This window comes from Carettochelys insculpta, chromosome 7 (assembly GCF_033958435.1).
Source record: "Carettochelys insculpta isolate YL-2023 chromosome 7, ASM3395843v1, whole genome shotgun sequence".
Taxonomy (NCBI): Eukaryota; Metazoa; Chordata; order Testudines; family Carettochelyidae; genus Carettochelys; species Carettochelys insculpta.
Window position 1 is genome coordinate 16519004 of NC_134143.1, and position 22025 is coordinate 16541028.

The 22025-nt window shown below is 43.4% G+C and overlaps 1 protein-coding gene across 5 annotated transcripts in view; it reads left to right on the plus strand.

Annotated features, from left to right (window-relative positions):
- The window catches only part of LOC142016026 (L-threonine ammonia-lyase-like), a 71151-nt gene that overhangs the window by 14121 nt on the left and 35005 nt on the right, over positions 1-22025 (plus strand). The window contains exons 1-2 of one of the 5 annotated variants that reach the window (XM_075000069.1): positions 7698-7873; positions 12866-12892. The exons of 1 other annotated variant lie outside the window; for it this stretch is intronic. In XM_075000069.1, the coding sequence (XP_074856170.1) occupies positions 7773-7873; positions 12866-12892 (128 nt within the window). In that variant the 5' untranslated portion in view covers positions 7698-7772. Of the gene's footprint in view, positions 1-7697; positions 7874-7940; positions 8068-12865; positions 12893-22025 lie in introns of those variants that run through there. 3 more of the 5 variants (XM_075000073.1, XM_075000072.1, XM_075000070.1) reach the window with 3 other exon arrangements.

The window sequence follows — 22025 nt, forward strand, 5'->3', positions numbered from 1 at the left end:
TGCCTTTCAGAAGGAGGAGGCAGGGAACAGTCAATGCCAAGGCAAGCTGTTGGGAGAATAAGATGTACTGTAATGAGTCCCAAACAGCATATAGAGCATTTAGAGGAGTCAGCTATAGTAATGAGATTTTCTCGCAGAACACCATACGGGAAACACTGCTCTACATGGTTCAGCCTATTCCTCCCCACTCTTCAAAGAATTACACTAAATAAGCTTTATTAGGAGCCCCTTTATTTATTTAAATTGCTTAATCAGAAAACCATTGTGGAGAACTGTGTCTCTACCCTGCCTGCCCAGAGCTGGAAATCACTGAGAGCTGGAATCACTTGAGGTGGGCAGTGTTCCTGTCCAGCCTGCAAAGAGATGAACATTGCCACGGGTAGGTCTGTACTTGTGGGATGGTTGAGGTACCAACGGTTGAATTTTTGTGGTTCAATTTAGCGCTCCTACTGAGGATGCGCTAAATTGAACTGTCATTTGCTGCTGTTGACCCTGGTACTCCTGGCAGTTGTGAGAAGTAAGGGAAGTTGACGGGAACGTTTCTCCTGTTGACCTCCTGCTGTGCGGACTGTGGCAAATATCAATTTTTGAGAGGTCGACTCCAGCTGCGCAATTCTTGTAGCTGGATGTGCATATCTAAAAGTGATTTAAAGAGACTGATGTGAGAAGGTCACAGCAGATGGGCAGGTGGCAGCAGAAGCTGGTGAACAGGTAGCTGGGGAGGTTGAGTAGCACAATGAGCTACTGGTAGGGCAGCCGACAGAGAGGTGCAGTGAAGAAGGTGGCTAAGGAAGCGAGTAATCAGAATCACAGAAGGGACCTTAGAAGGTCATCTAGTAAGGTGCCTCTTTATCCTCCTCCATCCAGGGTGTGTGATTAACTGTGCAGATGTACCGCGACTTCTGTCTCCGTATTGCGCTAAGACAGCAAGTGTGAGTAGCATGCACAGAAAGGCCAGGTGCATGATGGAGACTTTTTGGGTAGCTGGATTTCAGAACCTGAGGGGAAAAGGATACTGCCCAACCTGCTTGGTGGTGGGACTTTACTCATGAGTTATGTTTATGAGCCTTGTTTGCACTGTTGCCCCAAATTAATGTCATGTTACTTCTCTCTTTTTAATGAAAGCTTCCTTTCTACACTCAGGCTCACCATTTGCAAGTTGGGAAGTGCTGTGTGAATTTCCCAGGTTACTGGATGGTGACTCAGCCTAATTCTGTGTTGTATCAAAGAAGAGTACGGAGATGTTAAACCTGGCCCTGCTTACTGCTGGCTCCACCTGGGGAAGGGGTTACAGTAGCAAACTGACCCTGAAATTAGGTTACTGTTTAAATACATGCACAGACCATGTCCTAAATACAGGTTGAATCTCTCAAATCCAGAACTCTTTCATCCGGCAACATCTGTAATCCGGCATGATTTTACTTAGCTGGACAACCACGCATCGTGTATGTGGCCAAGCTTCCTGTGGTCCCATAAAGTTTGTTTCTAGCCCCAAGTCCTGACTCTCAGTGTTCTGTGCTGTTATCTAGCTGTAATTCACCTCACATATTTTCTAAGAGCCCACTAAGCAGTGGAAGTGTTGGTAATGCTGCTAGACAATATTGACCTCCCACAGTCTGTCAAATTCTCTTGTCCAGCACTAGTCAGCTTCCGAGGGTGCTGGATGAGAGAAGTTCAACCTGCAATTAGGTAACTTGCTGCTTTTTTTATTCCTCCATATAGCCAGCTTCTCTTTGCACTCTGCAGACAAGAGGCTAGTGAGATGGCATATCCCAAGAGAACAAAACAGCGGTCATGAAGCACTTTAAAGACTAACAAAATAATTTATTAGGTGCTGCGCTTTTGTGTGACAGACCCACTGTGGTCTTTAAAGTGCTACTGACTGCTGTTTTGTTTTGTTACAATACAGACTAACACATCTACCTCTGTTAATATCACAAGAGATAATCTTTTTCTCCACTTTCAGAGCTGGCTCAAAATGATTAAACCTAACACAATGTACTTTGCACAGAGCTATGAGGGAGCTAACTGGGGGAACGCTGGTTATTCATATCCTCAAGGCAGATGGCGAGGTTGCATGTGAAGAGTTATCTGGATCAAGCTTAAAATAGATGGTGCATTGAAGCAGCATAGGTGTGCTGCTGGTGGCTGAATGGCAGAACCCAACAGGAGACAAGGGCATCTTGAGGGTTGCTCAGTCAACCCTGGCAGTCACTAAAGCTAGCAAGCAACTAACTTACTGGGACTAATAGTGGGGAAAAAGGATTTATAGGGAATTGGGTGGCTCATCAGGGGGATTGCTAATGAGATAGAGATCTTTCACTTCTAGGTCATTACTTCAAAGTGACCAATAGGCTATTTAGAGCTTTTATGAAAAGTCTGCCATTGTAGCTTCACACAACAGCTGACAGTAATTGTTTTTGGGGGCAGTGTGTAAGGTCGCGAGGTGGTGACCCCACGCTGAGGTGACTTAGGTTGTTAGAGTTCTCTTCATCAGTTGCAGGGCTAATTTCAGAGCGTGGTTGCAATGTTTACAGCTCCCCTGGCAAGTCCAGGCCTTCAGGAGTGGGGTGGGGGAGAGCGTGAAAAGAATAAAATGCCAAAGAACGAGACTGCTAATGCCATCCTGTTGTAATTCCTTATGGCAGTGGTCTCCAGCCATTCTGTGGCCAAGATCATCTTCCGAATTTAAAGGTAACCCTAGATATGCCTAGCTCCTTTCCCAAAGGCCAGCCCCCACTTACCCCATCTCCCCTCACTGTGACCAGACTGGGACAGGAGTTGGGGTGCAGGAATGGGTGCAAAGTGCTGGCTCTGGGTGGGGGTCAGGGGTCTGGGCTGAAGGAGGAAGTATGCGGTGTGGGCTGTGGAAGGGGGTTTGCATGTAGCCTCCCTCCAGTCAGCACTTGTGCTGACAGCTCCAGGTCAGCAGTGAAGTGAGGTTGAGACAGAATCCCTGCCTGCCCTGTCCCAGCACCGCTCCTGGAATGGACCAAATTGCCTTTGTGGTCCCAGGGGAAGTAGTGGGGACATGAGCTACTTCTCTCTGCAAGCATCACCCCCATCAGCTCCCATTGGCTAGAGTTCCCCATTCTCCACCAATGGGAGCTGCTGGATGCAGTGCTTGCAGGCAGGAGCAGTGCACTGAGATTCCTGCTCTGCACACGTGGGGCTGTGCCTGTTGCTTTGGGAGTAGCCAGTGGCATGGGGCTGGGAGGCTTCTGAGGACAGACCAGTTGATCACAGTCAACCGTTTGGTGATGACTGGCTTATGGTGATATGGATCAAAATAGTTTATACTGGATTTAGGCCCTCTTGTAGCCAAACATCAAATAAGTACTTGAATCTAGACCACCCCTATTAAACAAAGCTAGTGCTTGAAGTTAAACGTGCTGAAACGCTTTGCTGAACTGGAGTCAGAAATATTTGTAATTTCTTTTTCCATTATGAGTAGACCATTTCAGATCCTCCTTCTGCTCTCACTACCTGAATGCTGAAGATTGTACATATATTTTGTACCTTGACTTTGGTTCAAAGTCTGAAGTTCTGTGCTGGGCTGAATACAAACTCCATAAGGTAGAGAAAAGTTTGGGATTGAAACCACCAGAGTTCTAGACTGGTAAGACTCTGGATTTTGGCTGTAGCAGAGTGTAATCTTCATAACTTCAGGTGAGGTTTGGCTTTTGGTCTATCTCTACTTTTTAATCCCATAAATAGTGTCCAGCTGCCCTGGTTTTAGGTGTTTCAGGATTTACTAAATTGTCCCACAGACAGGCTCCCTTAGACTATATCTGCACAGTTTTACAGTTCAAACTAGCAGGGTGTGAATAGAGTTGCATGCCCACATTCTGCACTGCTACATTCCTACATGGTCTCTGTGAGCACAAACTAAAAACTTCCCAGTTTGTGGTAACTTAATCCTCTTCAAACAGAATTACATTAATGTGAACTATAAACATTTTAGTTTGTGTCTGGACAGGGAAGTTGTAACGCTGCACTTTGTGCATGTGTATTGCTATTCGTGCTCTGGAATTGAAAATACGGGGCATTGAAGGTAAGCCGTTAGTTGTACAGCTGGCTGGAAAGCCATGTTTCCCTCCCTTATCTGCCACTCCACCACCCTGGCCCATATAATTGTTTACAGGAAATATCTGCTTTGAAATTTTTTCATTAGGGCATTTTGAAAAGGTAGGAAAGTGCCCATGTCTTACTGCGTGAGGAAACTCTGTTAAGTGTTTGCAAGGATAGCTCTGAAAAGTGAAAATATTCCTTGGTCTGTAAGCAGACAAAGTAATAGTTTCAGCTCTTCACCATTTTTCTCATGCTTTCTGACTGGTGCCTAATAGGAGGAGGGGAATCATGTGGCTATGTCTAGACAGCAAAGTTATTTTGAAATGACAGCTGTTGTTTTGAAATAACTTCATGAGCATCTACACTATGCACACGCTATTTTGAAATAAATTTGAAATAGCGGCCATGTTATTTCGAATTTTGTAAACCTCACTGCAGAAGGGATGATGCCTTTTTCAAAATAGCTGATTCGGAAAAAGGTCGTGTTAAGACAGGGACTAGCACTCTTGTGCAATAAGCCATAATGGCATCCAATGGCACTGTTTTGAAATAGCACTGTGTCTGGATACGCTATTTCAAAATAGCTAAGCGTTATTTCAGAATGCATTCTTGTGTGGTGGTGTTTTATTTAAAAAAAAAAAACCTATTTCAGAAGAGGTATTCCAGAATGGATTATTTCACAAAAACACCGCTGTGTAGATGTTGCCTGAGACAGCAGGCTTGTGTGTGTAGGGAGGACACCCACAATTTTTTGAAACATATCTCTTTGGAAATTGTCCAACAGAAACTGGTAAAAATATCAAAAATAAAATGTTCTGGGGTGAGAAAGGGAGGAATCACTTTTATGAAATTCAAATTTGTCAATTAAAAAAAGTGCATTAGGTAAGTGATTTTTGAGGGTACCTTTGTATGGATATGCCTGATCTCTTTTAATGTTGAGTCAAAGGAGCACAGAGTCAGGCACAGATCCTTTGGTCTTCATAGTTCACTTTTTTCTGCCTGAGCTTCATTATTAAACCCAAGAATTATGACTCAGCACTAGAGACTGGCTATTTCGGGCTGTTGGACAGCAATGGGAAATGTGCTATGACAATTTGTCTCCTTCCAATAATAGCAGTAGGAAAAAAGATTAACTTCCTGAGTGAAGGTTGTTTAGCTTTGGAGTGGATTTAAAAGAGTTAAAAGAGAGAGGTCAAGGTCAGAGAAATGATGTAGTTGAGATAAAATTGGTGCCTACAAATGAAATCTGGTTGCCTCACAAGAGGAAAAAGCAAGGCATATGAGGACTAGCATGTGTCTGGGCAGAGCATAAGAAGCTTTTAGTGACAATGAAGTTTGACAGGCAAGAATGAGAAGGAGAGACATCTAATAATAGGACATGTTTGACCGTTTATCTCTCCTTAAGGAAATAGCAGCTTGGAAAACGGCCGTCATTAACTTATAGCAATTATGGTAATGCAGAGGCTTCTGAAATACAGCTCAGTCAGCATTTCTAGCCTAAATGTAATGGGCAAGGCTTTCTGTCTAGGGTATGAACACTTGGCATGGACTTGAATCTCACTGCGGAAGTGTTTTCTACTGGCAGATGGAGAGTGTCTTTGCAGGATGACAGTTTAGTTTGGACTGTGTTTCTCCTTGGAATAGCCTCAAATTGGTAACCTGGATGGGAAGTGCTAGGCAGAATGGTTTAAAAGATTCTCTGTGACTATTAATTGTAGCATGGTTGCATCTTGCGGCCACAAACGCAGATCTTATTGTGCTAGGTGCTGTAGAAATATGTGGCTGTTGCCTGACATGAGCTTTGTGGGTTTTGTTCCCAGCTCTCTCGCTGACTCACTGTGTGTGCCTCAGCTTCCCCATGTATTAAAGGAGTAAAATAAATTCCTGAGAAGCTGTTTTGTGAGAGGTGCTATAATGGAAAAACTACTATTACTTGTTGGCTTGTACCACTATGGCGTCTACAACTGTGTTTTCAATCCGGCTGGAGCCCAGGCCAGCCTGGGGCATTTAGAGTGTTTGCAACTGAAATATATGGACTTCAGTCCCCCACCCCAGCACGAAGTGCAGGCTTTCCTCATCTTTGCTCTGAAAGCAGCAATGCTTGCAGGGGCACCCTGTGGCTTGGGGAAAGGTCTTTTGTTTTGACTTCAAACCATGTGATGTGCCCTTGGCAATTCGTTTTGAATGCCTCAGAAATGCTCATAATGATGATAACTGGATCCTTCTCAAAACATTGCAACGAAGAGCATGGGTTTATTAGCAATAGGAGCAGTGTGAACCTTTACTCACTCGACTCCTTAGAAGTCCACTCACCGCCCCCTCCCACCCCTTGTTGGAACTGGCCAGCTCACAAGTATGAGGCTGAAAGCTCAGGCAGCAGCCACTCAAACACTGTATGTCTTCAGCTGTGGCACTGTGCTGAGGTGAGACGGTTGTCATGTGGCCTCCCCTGGCTCCCAGCCCAGGCCACATACCCACCTGAAATAGCTGAGGAGAAGGACAACTAGAAGGTAGAAAGTATGGAGAGCTGAGGAAGAGAGCAGCCAGGGAGTATGGATGAGGGGCAAACACGTATGATTTTTGTTGCGGGGAGGAGGGAGAGAAAATGACTGAGGGTGTGGTGGTACAACTGACAAGTTTGCAGTGTGTCAGGAGTTCCCAAGCAGTCTAACTCTGAGGCTATGTCACCTGGGAAGGAAGTGAGATTCCCTGTTCCTTAACTTTCTTTCCCCACCGATAATTCAGAAGTTTTGCAGCTCTGTACCTCTAACGTTGAGCTTTAATGATACTCCTTTACAGCACCCATGCACTTCTGAAGCAGGCATCAGGATCAGTGGTTCCTGTAAGCTGAGCACTTGGGTGGCCACTCAGGAAAGACTCAGGCACTGCCCAGCTGATTGCCAGAGTGCCCAAAGCTGCCCATACCCAGCAGCATGTGTTTCTATTGGTGATGTACATCAGCACTTGCCTTGGGCACAGAACAAAATTTATTCCACTCATGGTTGGAAAAATTAAAGATCCCATTGGTTAGGGTTGATGATAGAGACAGATCACTGCCATCACCTGCCTCCAACTTCAGGGGTCCTTCCTGTTTTCCCTGAATGAGCTGGGTAGAGTTTTCTCCAGTTACAAGATCCCTGAGCAAAGCACCCCTCAGTCAGCAATTCTGTTCTGACTCACTGCTGAATTCAGGGCTTGGATTCCAGACGTCCCAGGACCCAGTCTGTTAAACTCTGCTTCCTTGGCGTGCAGGGGGTTACACAGTGTAAAACCCAGACCTTGGTAAATGCCCCACTGTGAATTCACAAAGCACGTGAGGCCCTCCTGAAAGTGGCAGCCCTTCCCGATGGTTTCTTTCTGCACAAATTAATGTTGCTAACTTCACAAACCATGTAACAAACCTAGATCACGCTCTGTAACTAAGCAGTAAGTATCTAAAGCTTTCAATGTCCTGCTAACTGAATGTCACCGAAGTATAATCCGGGCTGTGACTAAAATTGACAGGGACAGCCTGGGCTGGGATATAATCTCTTTAAATAGCAGCTGCCAATTCTCAAAGTCATTTCTTTTGCCCTGCCTAGAGTTGGAGAGCTGCTTATAGCAAGTGGCTCAGAGTACACATCCCTCCCAGGCGTGGCACTTTCCAAAGGCAAGTGAGTGGGTTGCCTGGGTCGCCGCTTTGGCTACCGCCAGGAATTGCAATGAATTTTGCAGCACAGTTTCTGTACTCCAAGGTTCTAAAGAACAGCACTCCCAGGGAATGCGCCAGAGAAGAGGAAGACTATGATCCTTTCTGGCAAAGGTTGGAGAATATTGCTGTGTGACTTAGAACTAGATTGCTCCTTTTTCCTCCTTAGGAGTGATGGACAGACCCGGGGCTATATCTGGGGCTGGAGCTGTGGGCATCGTTTCCTCTGGATCCCTGCTGCCTCCTCATGGCACTGTAGTTGGAGTGGTGCTTCACCTCTTTGTGTATTTTGTTGCTCTGCTTTATAGGTAATGCTTTTAATTTTCCTTCCCTTGTTCCCTAGAAAAAAACAAAGTCCTTGTAGTCACCCAATATATTCTAATATTTCTCTTAGTGAGCCCCAGGGATCCTTAAGGTCACAGCACCGGACTCAGAGGAGCTGCACAGGGAATGAACTTGTCCCACCTGTAGGACTGAGGGCTGAGTTGTCTTCTCCATGGGATTCAAGTACTGTATTTTTCTGACAGAAAAAGCTGGATGTAGTCAATGAAACATTGAAAAATGAGTCATATGGGACACCTTTGTTCCAACACCTCCATTTTAGGCAGATTTCTGGAATTTGGTGCTAGTGATTATGTATTAATTTCTGTATTACCGTAGTGTGTGAGGTCCCCAGGTAAGATCAGTGGCCCACATATGCTAGGTTCTGCTTAACCAACAGCTGTGAGCATTCCCTGACCCAAAGATCTTCCAGTCGAAAGCCCTGATCGTGCAACTGCTTATGTATGTGCTTAATATTAAGTAGTCCCACTGACTGAGGACATTGCAAAGTTAAGCATGTATTGGAGCATTTGCAGGATTGACACCCACATGGGCAAGAAGGACAGAATAAGTATTTTCTTCTCATTTTACAAATGAAGAACTGAGTCACAGAGAGACTTCTCTATGGCCATGTAAGATGTTTTCAGCAGGATCAGGAATAGAACCTTCAGCTCCAGAGCCTCTATCACCAGATCACTCTTCTCTACGTTGCTTGTCCTTTCATACACGCAAGCTAATGGCAAACTTATCATACGGGGAACAAACTCAGAACTCTGAATTTTAAGTTGTTGGTTTGTTTGTTTTTTTAACTACAAAAGTGTTTAAAATTTCCAGTTTAGATCCTTCACTTTTCTAACAGCTCTTGCCGGCTCTGAAATAAATATTGTTCATTTGGCTTTCTTTGTGAAGAAGCGTGAACCTGTTCAAGGGCCTTTGGGGAATTATTGTAGCATTAGCATCACAGGGAATGAGCCACAAAAAGCATAGCCACTGAAACTCATCGTGCCACCACATTTTTAATTCCCACATTATGGAGGTATTGGATTGTGAAGGGGATAATACTACCAGCTTTAAGCACTGGCATTTGTAAGGACTGAGGTCAGAGTGACTGTTTAGACAAATTGCTCAGAATGAAGCCAAGAAAAGGTTTGACTTGGCTCTGCTGAGTTAATGAAACTAGGGCTGCGTGCTCACACATGGGTGCACAAAATACAAATAAATTAATGTTACATCTGGCTTGAGCTTGACATCCATTAATTGGAGAACATTGCACATGATGAACTGAGACACAAATGTGACCCTGCCATACATGTAGAATTCAAACAATTTCCCAGCTTAATATATTTTAAGTGAAACAAGCTTCAGGTAAACTCTCTGGTCATGATGTATTTAGCTCCGTCACCAAGAGCCCCTTAGTCTGTAGAGAGACACGTTTATCATTAAACTTGCTTATGAATGACTGAGCCCAGGATGGGGACTTGGGAGATTCCCACCTCAGATTGGCTTCTTACCTGACCCTAGGCAAGTTGCTTAAATCTTTCTCTGTGCCCCAGTATCGTGTCTGTACAGCGATAATCCTTATTTATTCAAGGGCAGTTTTCCACAGCGCAGGAGAGATTTAGGAACAGAAATCCAAATGACTCTCTGTGGGAATCAGCTCCCTAAATCCCTGAGCAGCTTTGGAAAATCCCACCATTAGATTATCAATTCTTTGGGGCAAGGATTTACCGTGAGCTAATACAGTGCCTAGCACAGAAGGCGGACAACCTTGGGAGTCTGTAGCAACTACTGAACTACAAGGAGTTAAAAAAATAACCAGCAAAGGTTTTGCTAATGCCATTACAGATGAAGTGGGTTATAGGCTATGTGCTCTCTATGCTTGGAGAAAACCCATTGCGCCTCTGCCCAATGCACCAAGAAGGCACTTGTACTACATCAAAAGGTGCCTTGAAATTGGTGGTGAAGCTTTGAACTTATGAATACAAGAGTATTAGTTTGTTTTCCAGTGGTCTGTACTCTCAGTGCAGTTGGGAGCATAGGGCCAAGCCACAAGTTACAAGCTCAATGCATAAATTACTGGCTTAAATGTTATGGTCTGTTACACATGAGGGTCAGACCGGTAGATCATAATGATCCCTTCTGGACTTAAAATCCATGAAGTTGCAGGATTTAGTCCAAAAATTCAGTCCATTGATTGGAGGATTGGTCAACCACATTTCTAGGCTGTCACAAAAGCTGGCTCCTCCAAAGTGCTGAGCCACTCCTGAGAAGTGCTTATCACTTTTTAAGGAGACATTCAGTACCTGGGAGGATGAGGCCTGAGCTGACTGAAGTTGTACATGGATAGGAATGTTTGCATCTGTGATAGTCATTTGAGACTTACAAGCTTGAGATCTGACTGCTCTTATCATGAATGCAAATGACAGTCGGGTCTATTGATCGTAAAAGGATCTGGCTCTTTAACGAAAAAAAAAACAGATTTGGTATTAACTTCAATTACTGTGAACGAGTCCCCAGTTTATTTCATCAGAATGTTGGTGATATGTAATAATCCCTAGAAAGCTTGCAAAATGCTGTTGTCCACCGTGATTTATGCAGAGTTTGGGATCATGCACAAATAAAAACACACAGAAGTATCCTACTAACATGCTCCCTGAATAGCCCATGATTGTCTCTTATCACGTATAGAAATGTTGAAAAACTTGTTGATCCAAATTCTGATGATCCTGTGTAAATGAGAAGCTTATGTCCTGACTCTGACCTGCCACCATCCCCACAAAACTCTGGAGTTCATACCCGGCAGACCATCTACGGTTCCTAGGTGGCAACAGCCATAGCACAGAATTATGGGCAGGAGGTAGATCTTAGGAAGAACGCTGTGTGTCTTAGTACATGCTTCCTCCTTTCATTGCTCTTCCACTCTATTTTCCCTCTTGATCTGAGTAATTTGAGTACAAGCAGCTGTCTTCATGGGCATCTCCAGCTACCCTCACTCAGAAACAGAGGCTTTTAACCTATTGTCAATGTAACTGCAAAGGAGAAAAGCAGAAGCTTCCTTTGTCCATGCAAACCAAGGGAGCTGGGCAGAGATGTTCAAGGGGACCCACTCCCAGCTAGCAGGCACTGTCATCAGAGAACCATTCACAAAAGTGGTGGCCTTCTACTCCCAGGATTGGCATGTTGTTTTATCCAGCTTCCTGATGTCTAATCTTTTTTTCTAAATGATAACACTGATGAACGGAGGCCTGAAAGGTCAGATGTTTCTGTGGTCAATCCATTAATTTTGCCAGCACTAGTTGGAGTATGGTGTAAGAAAGCCAATGGGTCCTGTCACTGACATCAGCTCTTATTTTGATAGATTTTTCCTGGTTTTTTCCAGACCGGCTATCCATGCAGACCCACACTTTGGTCACATAAAATGCCACTTGGTCAATTGCCTGTTGGTTCAGGACAAGAGCAGCCTTAGAAATATGCTTATATATTTACAGTTATGCAAATACTTCATGATGAATGGAGCATCAGGCATGCTCCACATTTTACTTACCTCATCTGTCTCTGAGGCCTCTGACTAACAGAAATACTGGAGAGAGATCAAGTCTAGAAAATGGACCTTCCAATAAGAGAAGGCTTCTCTTAGACCACATGATTTCTAGCCCTGATATTTGTTACAAACAAAGGCTATATGACCAACTCAGGCTATTTTACCGCCATAATTCTGGGGACCTGGAATCCAGCCATCATCATCATCAAACCAGGAGAGACTCCTTTGCTCACACAAACCAGAAGACCCCTTTCTGAGAAATGCATCGTTTGTCAGGGTTAGATAACACCAGAACAAAGGCAGCTGTTATCTAATGCCCTCTGGGCTTGCTTCTCCAATCAGTATATAGCAAGCAAATAGCTTACCATAAGGATGGGCTCAGAAGTGTGCCCAAGTAGACTTCCTGTAGAAATGGAGAAAGGTGATAGCAGTGCCAGTACTTCAGAAGAGTTATACAGTCAGAAGAGCCAAAATTATGCTGCAGCTAAGAAAATGAATAAAATGACTCACTTGTAAATCGTCAAGAGCAATACACAAGCTAATATGAATGAGTTCCCTTCATAAAAGGAAACCACTCTCTGGAAGGGCGCAATAAATCGTTTAGCAGTTATGGATACATGCTGCATCTGAGGGCACATATATGCTTACCAGAAGAAGGATGCGGTGGTGGTTGAGCTTCTCGGGTTTGATTTAGTGTGCCTAGTGAAGCAGCACTAAACCAAACCACTGGGGCTCCACCGTCAGCCCTGGTACTCCCACTGTTGCAATGACTAAAGGAAGTTGATTGTCAACCTCCTGTTGTGGGGACAGCAGAAAAAAAAAATCAATTCTGCATATGTCAACTCCAGCTACAGAATTCACATGGCTGGAGTTGCATATCTTAAACTGGTTTTTTTGCTAGTGTTAACCTGGCCTAAGTGGAGTTCAGCCAATTGACCAGTTACTGCAAGAGCTAGAAGTGGCTTTTTTTCCTCCTTGAAACAAAAAAAAGGCAATTTTGTGATTTGAATAAGGTTGAGGAATTTTCTTTTCAACAGATACAATTTAACATAATTTAAAATAATGAGAATTGTGAAAGAAAACAAAAAGACAAAATGTATTCCAAACCTTTTATCATTTTAAGAGAATATTTCAAAATAATGATTATGCAGCTGCATTGAGTAAGCCTCTCTGTATCAGTAAATAATTTCTTGTAGTTCCTTCATTCTCTTTGGAATGTCTCCATATGGCTTTTTTTTTTCCAGCTATGCTGAGCAACTCTTCACAAAAACGTAAGTTTATAAACATGTTTGCATTGTTGTTTTTACTAACCACAATGAAGGTTAAATGGGATGAATTATAGGTAGATGATAAAACTTGACAGCTTGGCATTCGTTTAATGTGTGTGCTGGACAGTCGCATGGAAATAAAACTCATTCAGGGAGTTTTTCTAAGAGAAAAGGTATTAAAAAGCACAACTGATTCATTTGGAAACAGCCATAAGATATAGGCCATGTCTACACTACAGTGGTCTTTCAGAAGATGATCTTCCAGAAGATCTCTTCTCAAAGATCATCTTTCGAAAGAGCACATCCACACACAGAAAAACAGACTGAAAGATCAATCCACTCTTTCTATAGAGAACATCCACGCAGCCCCCCACTCTTTCAAAAGAACAGGCCAGGGATCGAAAAATCCAGTGCCATGAGGACTGCTCTTTTGAAAAAAAAGCCCACAAAATATTTACACACTCTTTCTTTTTTTCAAAAAAAGGCTTTTGAAAAGACATGCTCTTCCTGATCCGGGAGCAAAAGACGGCTTCTGGAAGAAGAGCTGCATTATTGCAAATTCTGATCAAAAGAACACATTTTGTGTGTGAACACTCAGCATGTTCCTTTGAAAAAGGGACTGATTTTCAGAAAGAACTTGCTAGTGTAGGTGTGGCCATACATCATGAGGAATAGATTTAGAGCTGGGCAATTTCTTTTCCCCCATGAATAACAAATTCACTGAGAATTAAGTTTTTTTTTCAGGGAACTGAAATCATTTGAGAAGATGACCTGAATTAGGAATAGTTTGACAAAAAAATCAAACATTTCAAAAATGTCAAAACAGTTTATGAAAATGTTGACATTTTTCTTCTACATGTGTTCAAAAAGAAATCTTAATTCAAGATGACATTTTTGAAACTGTTGACTTGAACTGACATTTCATTTCAAATTGACATTTGATTTTGAAATCATCTTAAAGGACATCTTAAATATTTCATTTGACTTGTAACATCTTTTTCAGTTTTGTGTTTTGTTGAGGAAAAAACAAAACACTTCAGTTTTACTTCAAAACCAACCATTTGCTTGTTTTTGTTTTTCTGGCAGGGCCACAGAAGTGAAAAAAAAAATCAATTATTTGCCCAGTTCTATATCTGATCGTTAAATCATAAGCCACTGTGCATAAAAAGTCGTGCTTTTTGTTTTTTCACGGACTGAACTGCTGGCACATGCATTAGATGTAAGTCAGTCTCTGCTGGAAGAGCACATGAGGAAGCAAGTTAAGCAACGTAAACATACTGCCTTCAGGAAGGGAAAGGCATGTGACATGGCACAGCAGTTAGCTGATTTGCATTTGCAATAGGGGACTGGACTGGGGTGGCAGGTTTGCAAAAATGTTGGTCGTTGGCTGGAATCGCAAGAGCCTACATCCTTCCCTCTCTCAAACTCTCCACCCTACGCCCCCCACCAGCCTAAGGCTCTGAGAGGGAGTTTAGATGCAGGGTTTGGGCATCCCCCTGAACATCCTCTGGTCCTATCTGGCACCTGAGGTGATTTTAAATGTCCCAGGGGCCCTGCCCACAGCCCAGAAGGGTTAGAGCAGCTTCTGACTGCTTACTCACCCTGGCTGCCAGCACATGCATCCCTGCAGCAGGGGGAAGAGGGGCATGACGTTGCTCCATGTCCTAGCTCCCCTCTTCAGAGTCTGCTCCTACATCCATTTCCCCCTCCCTGTAACCCCTGGCCTTGCTGCCCACATCCTACCTCAGCCCCCCCCATATATTTGACTTTTAACATGGAACATGCATCCCAATACATTCTTGTTTAGTCCCACTGTGTCTTGGAGGAGGAATGCTCAGGGCAGCTGTTGCAGGGTGCTTGTTATTTTGGATGCAGTCCTGTAGTAGCATCAGCAATTGTTTTGCAAATGTATCCTTAAAGGGGAATTTTTGTGGGTGAGTGGGAGATAGGATTATGTCCCACAAAAACTTTCTCATCTCTTCAAAACTCTTCTTTAAGAAAAACAAAACAAAACATTATTTCATCATTATTCTAAGCCAGACCGGATAAAATGTGTTTCTTGAACAAGGTCTCTACTTCCAGGGTTCTAATTTAGCTGGGCTGAAGTTTGTGTTTTATAGATTCTTCTCAGGAACACGTCTTAAAATTGCTAAACTCTCAGAGCAGATTGGTTTTTAAAAATGAAACTCTCACATCCATTAGCCTGTAGCTAATGGATTCCTGTACTTATTTTGGAGTTGGCAGTTAGTTCTCCTACATGGTGGCTAGCGCAAGACAGCAGGCAAAAATGGCTTCTACAGGAGTTGTTACAACATATAGCCAGATGCTATACCTAAGTAGGCCCACTGCAATAATGTTAAAACAGACTAACATCCCAGTTCAGCAGTTCATTGACTGGCAAACAAAGCTTTTCCTTGAACCCAGTAGACCACAATTCCTCTAAAAGACAAGAACACAGGTGCTCATAAGACAAAAAAAGCAGTTCTGTAGCACCTTAAAGACTAACACTATTATTTATTAGGTGATGAGCTTTCATGCGGCAGACCCACTTTTTCAAATCTGGAGAATCCTGATAACTGAGAGGGAGAGAATTTAAAGAAAAGGATAAAGAAAAGGAAAGAGAAAAAACACAGACTGATGAATCAGCTAGATAGGGGAGAAGGGAGGAGAAAAAAATCCTCTGCAAGTGTCTATTAAGTGAAGTGGGATGGCTGTGGTCACTGTTCATATCAAAGGTAGGGAAATTGTCCTTGTAATGCATGTGATACTTGATAACTTTGTTGAGAGGTGATAGGTATCAAACTTGAAAATGAATTCCAATTCAGATGTCTCCCTTTGTAATCTGGCATTAAAATCTTTGTTTTAAAATGCACACCATCAGGTGTTAAATGCTGTGTCCTGCTAAAGTGAAATGTTCATTTACCAGTTTATGTCTGTGTCTGCACTACAAAAACAACTTCGAAGTTGCTTACTTGCTTACTCACAGCTGAGCATCTACACACACCCTACTTCAAAGCTAAACTTTGGAGTAGGGCACGACTGTATTCCTGGGAATGGAGTAAGGACTTCGAAGTTGGGCTTCCTACTTTGAAGTTAACTTCAAAGTAAGGGAAAATGTGTGTCGACTCTCTGCTGGCTACTTCAAAGTAGTGCCTAACTTCGAACTTAGTTCCTAGTGTAGAAGCACCAAAGTGTATTCAGATTCCTAATGTCTGTTATGTGTCCATGCTTATAACTCCCTAAATACACAGTTGCCTAGTTCATCAATTATTAGAAGTGTACCAAGTTTCTTGCATGGCTGATGGCTAAAAAGGCTAAGTTATTAGGTACATGAAGTATGAATTTTATTTTCAGTTCAAAGAACTGACTGATTTATAGCTGTTTTGCAAATGTATCCTTTTGCAAAACAATTACAAGACGTGCTCCTATTTTTCTATTGCCATTTTTTTTAAAAATACAAAAACTCTTAATTATCTTGAAATATATCTTGACTGATATAGATCTGAGGCTATGATGTGACACTCCCATCATGCATTCATGTCATCAAATGTTTTTCTCTGCAACAGAAGAGGCCAAAAGGGCAGGACTGCCTCCAAAGTAACAAACAACCTTCATCAGCTGCCCAAAACATTCATCCTCCAAGACACACAGTGGAACAAACAAGAATGTACTGGGAGAGGCAGCAACTCTGATATGCTTCAGGAATCCATGTATGAGCATTGATGGCCATTCTTCAGCACAGGGCTTTGCAGCTCTGGAAAAAGGCAGATTTGTCCAGGAAACATTTCCTTCTAAATGTGCCATGAAGGTCTTGTTGAAAATGATTAGAATGTGCAGCACCATGGTGATAAACAATGTAAAACTAGGAGGCCCGTCTGATCACAATCTCCATGGATGGATGACCTTCTAAAGCACTTGAGAGTGTTCCAAGGCCATAGAAAATTATCACAGCTCATAGATTTTTGTTGGCAAGGGTACTAAAATATCGTATTGAAAAACACATTTAAAAAAAGAATCTGGCAAACATTTTGTATTAGTGATGCTGAGCAATTACAGTGCAGTTTGAATTTTATTAGCTCTCCTATAACTGCAAAAGTGTGAGCAGGGGAGCTATCCCCAATCTTTCCAATCACTGTTGTTCTGTTTTATGTCTCTTGTTCTCCATTAGTCACTTTGTAAATTCCAAGAGTTTCTGGAAGTTTGGCTTTTATTTGTTCAGAGAATTCGTGCATAGGACTACACGTCATAATCTACAACGAGTAACTTGTAAAGATGACTTTTTGGAACACTAGTCTTGTCACACTGGGGAAAATACCTTCAGATAAGAGAAACTAAACCCAGCCATGCTAATATGACTGAGCAGTTTCCATGAAGCATTCCTCTTCATGAAATGAAGATGTAAATTTGCAAATACAACCACTCCAGAACATGGTAGTATATGCCCCTCAGATCTGTTATTTCTGAGTTTATTTGCATTACAGTAAGACCTGGAAGTGCCTATCAATCTTGGGGCCCCATTGGACCAGGCACTGTATAAAGTTCTATCTTTCCTGGTGTGTTTACAATTGACAGACTAAACAGTTAGGACCCTGCATCTTATTTCAGGACTGAAGCTAAGTTCATCTTCTAGACATTGGCTCTTGCTATTCCTTGATCAATGTGACAGGGCAGTTGCCCAAACTCTGGTACATAAAGGATTAAAATAGCCCTGGGTGAGGTCTGAAGCTGGGATCCAATCAGAAGAGGGCTAGAGACAGCCAATCAGGGCCTGGCTAGATGCTATAAGAAAGGCTTCTGGACAGAGGAGCTCAGTCTCACTCATGCTTTGGACCTAGCTGCATGCTAGTGGGGGCACCTTGGACAGAGCGGGCCTGCGGAAGTCAGGGTGAGTCAAAGGGGACTCAGCCTGAGCAGACCCCAGACTTTTTCAGCTGCTTTTTGAGAAATGGACTAGAATGAGCTCTTTAAGCCTCCCATAGAATCATAGAATCATAGGACTGGAAGAGACCCTGGGAAGTCATCTAGTCCAGCCCCCTGCCTAAAGTAGGATCAACCCTAACTAATCATCCCACCATGACTAAGTCAAGCTGGGACTTAAAAACATCTAGGGATGGAGATTCCACCACCTCTCTTGGTAACGCGTTCCAGTGCTTCACCACCCTCCTGGTGACATAGTTAATCCTAATATCCAACCTCCACCTCTCCCTCTGTAACTTCAGACCATTGCTCCTTGTTCTGCCATCTGTCATCACTGAGAACAGTCTCCATCCTCCTAGAGCCCCTTTTCAGAAAGTTGAAGACTATCAAATCGCCCCTCCGTCTTCTCATTTGCAAACTAAATAAGCCTGAATCTCTCAGCCTCTCCTCATAAGTCATGTGCTGCAGCCCCCTAATCATTTTCATTGCCCTCTGCTGAATCCTTTCCAATGAGTCCACATCCTTTCTATACTGGGGGAGGGGGGGCAGAACTGGATGCAATAGTCCAGATGAGGCCTCACCAGTGCCGAGTAGAGGGGAGTAATAACTTCTCTAGATCTGCTGGAAATGCTTCTCCTAATGCACCCCAATATATTTTTAACTGTCTTAGCTACAGGACCCACTGTTCACTCATAACCAGCCTCTCATCCACAGTAATCCCCAGGTCCTTTTCTGCTGCACTGCTACTTAGCCAGTTGATCCCCAGCCTGTAACAGTGCTTGGGATTCTTCCATCCCAAGTGCAAGACTCTGCACTTGTTCTCATTGAACCTCACCAGATTTCTTTTGTCTCAGTCCTTCAATTTGTCTAGGTCACTCTGGACCCTATCCCTACCCTCCAATGTACCTGACAGACCCACTACCTTAGTGTCATCTGCCCACGCATCACGCCAGTTTTCTATCCGTCTTACAGTCCATATATCTAATCCATATTCCCTTAACTTGTGGGAGACTGTATCAAAATCTTTGCTAAAATCAAGGTATATCACATCCATTGACTTCCCCATGTCCACAAGTCCAGTTACCTCATCATAGATGCTAATCAGATTGGTCAGGCATGACTTGCCCTTGCTGAATCAATGTTGACTACTCTCGATCACTTTTCCCTCTTCCAAGTGCTCCAAAATGGATTCCTTGAGGATTCACTCCATGATTTTTCTGGAGACTAAGGTGAGGCTGACTGGTCTATAGTTCCCTGGATTGTCCCTCTTTCCTTTTTTAAAGGAAGAGCACTACATTTGCATTTTTCCAATCATCCTGGACCTCTCCCTATCACCACGTGTTTTCAAGATAATAGCCAAAGGCTCTGTAGTGACATCTGCCAATTCCCTCAGTATCCTTGGATGCATTAAATCCAGACCCATGGATTTGTGTGTGTCTAGCTTTTCTAAATAGCTCTTAACCTAGTGACGGATGATATGGGAAAGGCTGAAGTCCCCGATGTTTTTTTGCCTCAGTCTTCACGGACAAAGTCAGCTCCCTGACTACGGCACTAAGTAATGCAGTATGGGAAGGAGGTGGGCAGCCCTCGGTGGGGAAAGAACAGGTTATCTACCCTATCCTGTAATGGTCCCATAGTCTCCCTGATAACCCTCTTATTGTTAATATACCTGTAGAAGCCCTTCTTGTTGCCCTTCACATTCCTTGCTAGCTGCAGTTCCAATTGTGCTTTCACTTTCCTGATTACCCCCCAGCATTCTCCAGCCATATATTTATATTTCTCCTTAGTTGTCTGTCCAAGTTTCCACTTCCTTTTTGAGTTTAAGCTCGCCAAGGATTTCCCTTGTAAGCCAAGCTGGTAGCCCACCATATTTGCTTTTCTTACTGAGCTTCAGAATGGTTTGTTCCTGTGCCTTCCATAAGACCTCTTTAAAATACTGCCAGTTCTCCTGAACTCCTTTTCTCCTTCCCCTTACTATTCACTTCCCAGAGGATCCTGCCCATCAGTTCTCTCAGGAAGTCGAACTCTGCTCATCTGAAATCAAGGATCCGTACTTTTACTGCTCATCTTTTTTCCTTTAGTCAGAATCCTGAAATCTACCATCTCATGGTTGCTGCAGCCCAGGATGCCACCCACTTCTATTTCTCCTACTATTTCTTGTTTGTAAGCAGCAGGTCAGTCCCCACACAGCCCCTGGACGGTTCATTCAGCACTTGTACCAGAAAGTTATCCCCAACATTCTCCAAAAACTTCCTGGATTGTCTGTGTGCTGCTCTATTGGTCTCCCAACAAATGTCTGGGTGATTTAAAGTCTCCCATGAGAACCAGCACCTGTGCTTTGGAAGCTTATCTTACTTGTCTGAAGAAATCTTCGTGTACGTCACCTACCTGATCTGCTGGCCTATAGTAGACACCAAACACAGCATCACCTCTGATGCTTCCGCTTCTAAGTTTAACCCAAAGACACTCATCTCTCTCTTCTCCCTCCATATACTGGAGCTCTGAGCAATCAAATTGCTCTGTCACATAAATTGCAACTCCTTCACCTTTTCTCCCCTGCCTGTCCTTCCTGAACAGTTTATACCCTTCCATGACAATGCTCGTTATGTAAGTCATCCCACCAAGTTGCCGTTATTCCAATCACCTAATACTTCTCTGACTGTGCCAGGGCCTCTAGTTCCTCTTGTTTGTTTCCCAAGATTCTTTCATTCATATACAAACATCTTAGATAATAAGCCAACTTTGTCCTTTTGAATGAATGTTTGTTATACCTCCTTTGTTATACCTTCTTCCTTCCCCACTTACCTCCTCATTAGGTTTGCCCACAAAGATGCTCTTTTCTTTCTTCATTAGGTGGGTCCCGTCACTTCCTAGCAATCCTTGTTCTTGAAACAGAATCCCATAGTTGAAGAAACCAAATCCCTCTCTCTGACACCACCTGTGCAACCAAGCATTTACTTCCATGATTCGATGATCTCTACCTGGACCCCTTCCTCCAACAGGGAAGATAGATGAGAACATCACTTGTGCTCCATATTCCTTGATCTTCCTTCCCAGAGTTCCATAATCCACAGCGATCCGCTCAAGGTCGTTCTTTGCTGTGGTGTTGGTTCCTACATGGAGAAGTAGGAAGGGGTAATAATCCACCAGAAGGGGTAATAATCCACAAGTTTGATGATTTTTTACTAGCTCCTGGTAAGCAGTAAACTTCCCAAGATTCCAGGTCTGGATGGCAGATGGATGACTCAGTCCCTCTTAGGAGGGAGTCCCCGACCATCACCACCCATCTTCTCTTGGGGGTGGTTTGTTGTAGAACTGCCCTCCCTACGGCTATGTATCCCATGCCTTTCAGGCACTAGGTTCTTCTTCAGATCCCTTCTCTGAGATATCTCAGCCATGGAATTCTCCATTACATCACCCATGCAGAGAGCTTGAAAGTGGTTGCTTACCTCTACAGAAATTGGAGATAACTGAATTGGTTTTTGTCTCCTGGAGGTCACATACTTGCAGTTTTCTTCCTCAGTTTCTACTGGCCTCATTGGTTGCTCAGCCTGCTGTGCCTGCAGTACTAAATGATGCCTTCTATGGAGGAAGTCTTCACCTTCTCTGATGGACTGAAGGGTTGATATGTGCACCTCAAGTCCTCTAACCTTTTCTTCCAAGATGGTGACCAGCTTGCACTTGGTACATATGAAATCCCTTCTATCTTCTGGGAGGAAAACAAACATAGCACATGCATAGCAGGTCACAACAGACCTGTCAGTAGACTTGTCACTATCCATTTTTTCCTTTCTTCAGAGAATTTGCTCAGAAGATACTAGAGCTGACTGGTTCAGTGGGGTTCACCTTCTGTCCCAGGCAAACTCCCCTGTTAGCAGCCCCCAGCTGGACACACTCCTGCTGGTCACTAGCCTCTGGCTAGTGAAGCCTTCTCTCCTTTGGTCCCTATTCTGGTGAGTCATATTTTCTAGCTAGTGGATAAAGTTCAGGGTCCTCCCTCGAACACTCTCTAATATTTCCACAGACATCAGAAATGGATGCTGTAGTCTAGCAGCACTCATACAAATGCTGTGTACAGCAAAATCACTTCCCAAGCTGATAGACTCTGTTTTAATATAGACTTTTTGCCACAGCATTGCACCAACAGCTCATGCTGAGGCCATTATCTCCAATGACCTCTAAATCTTTCTGAGATGCTGGTTTCTAAGTCTTCCATCCT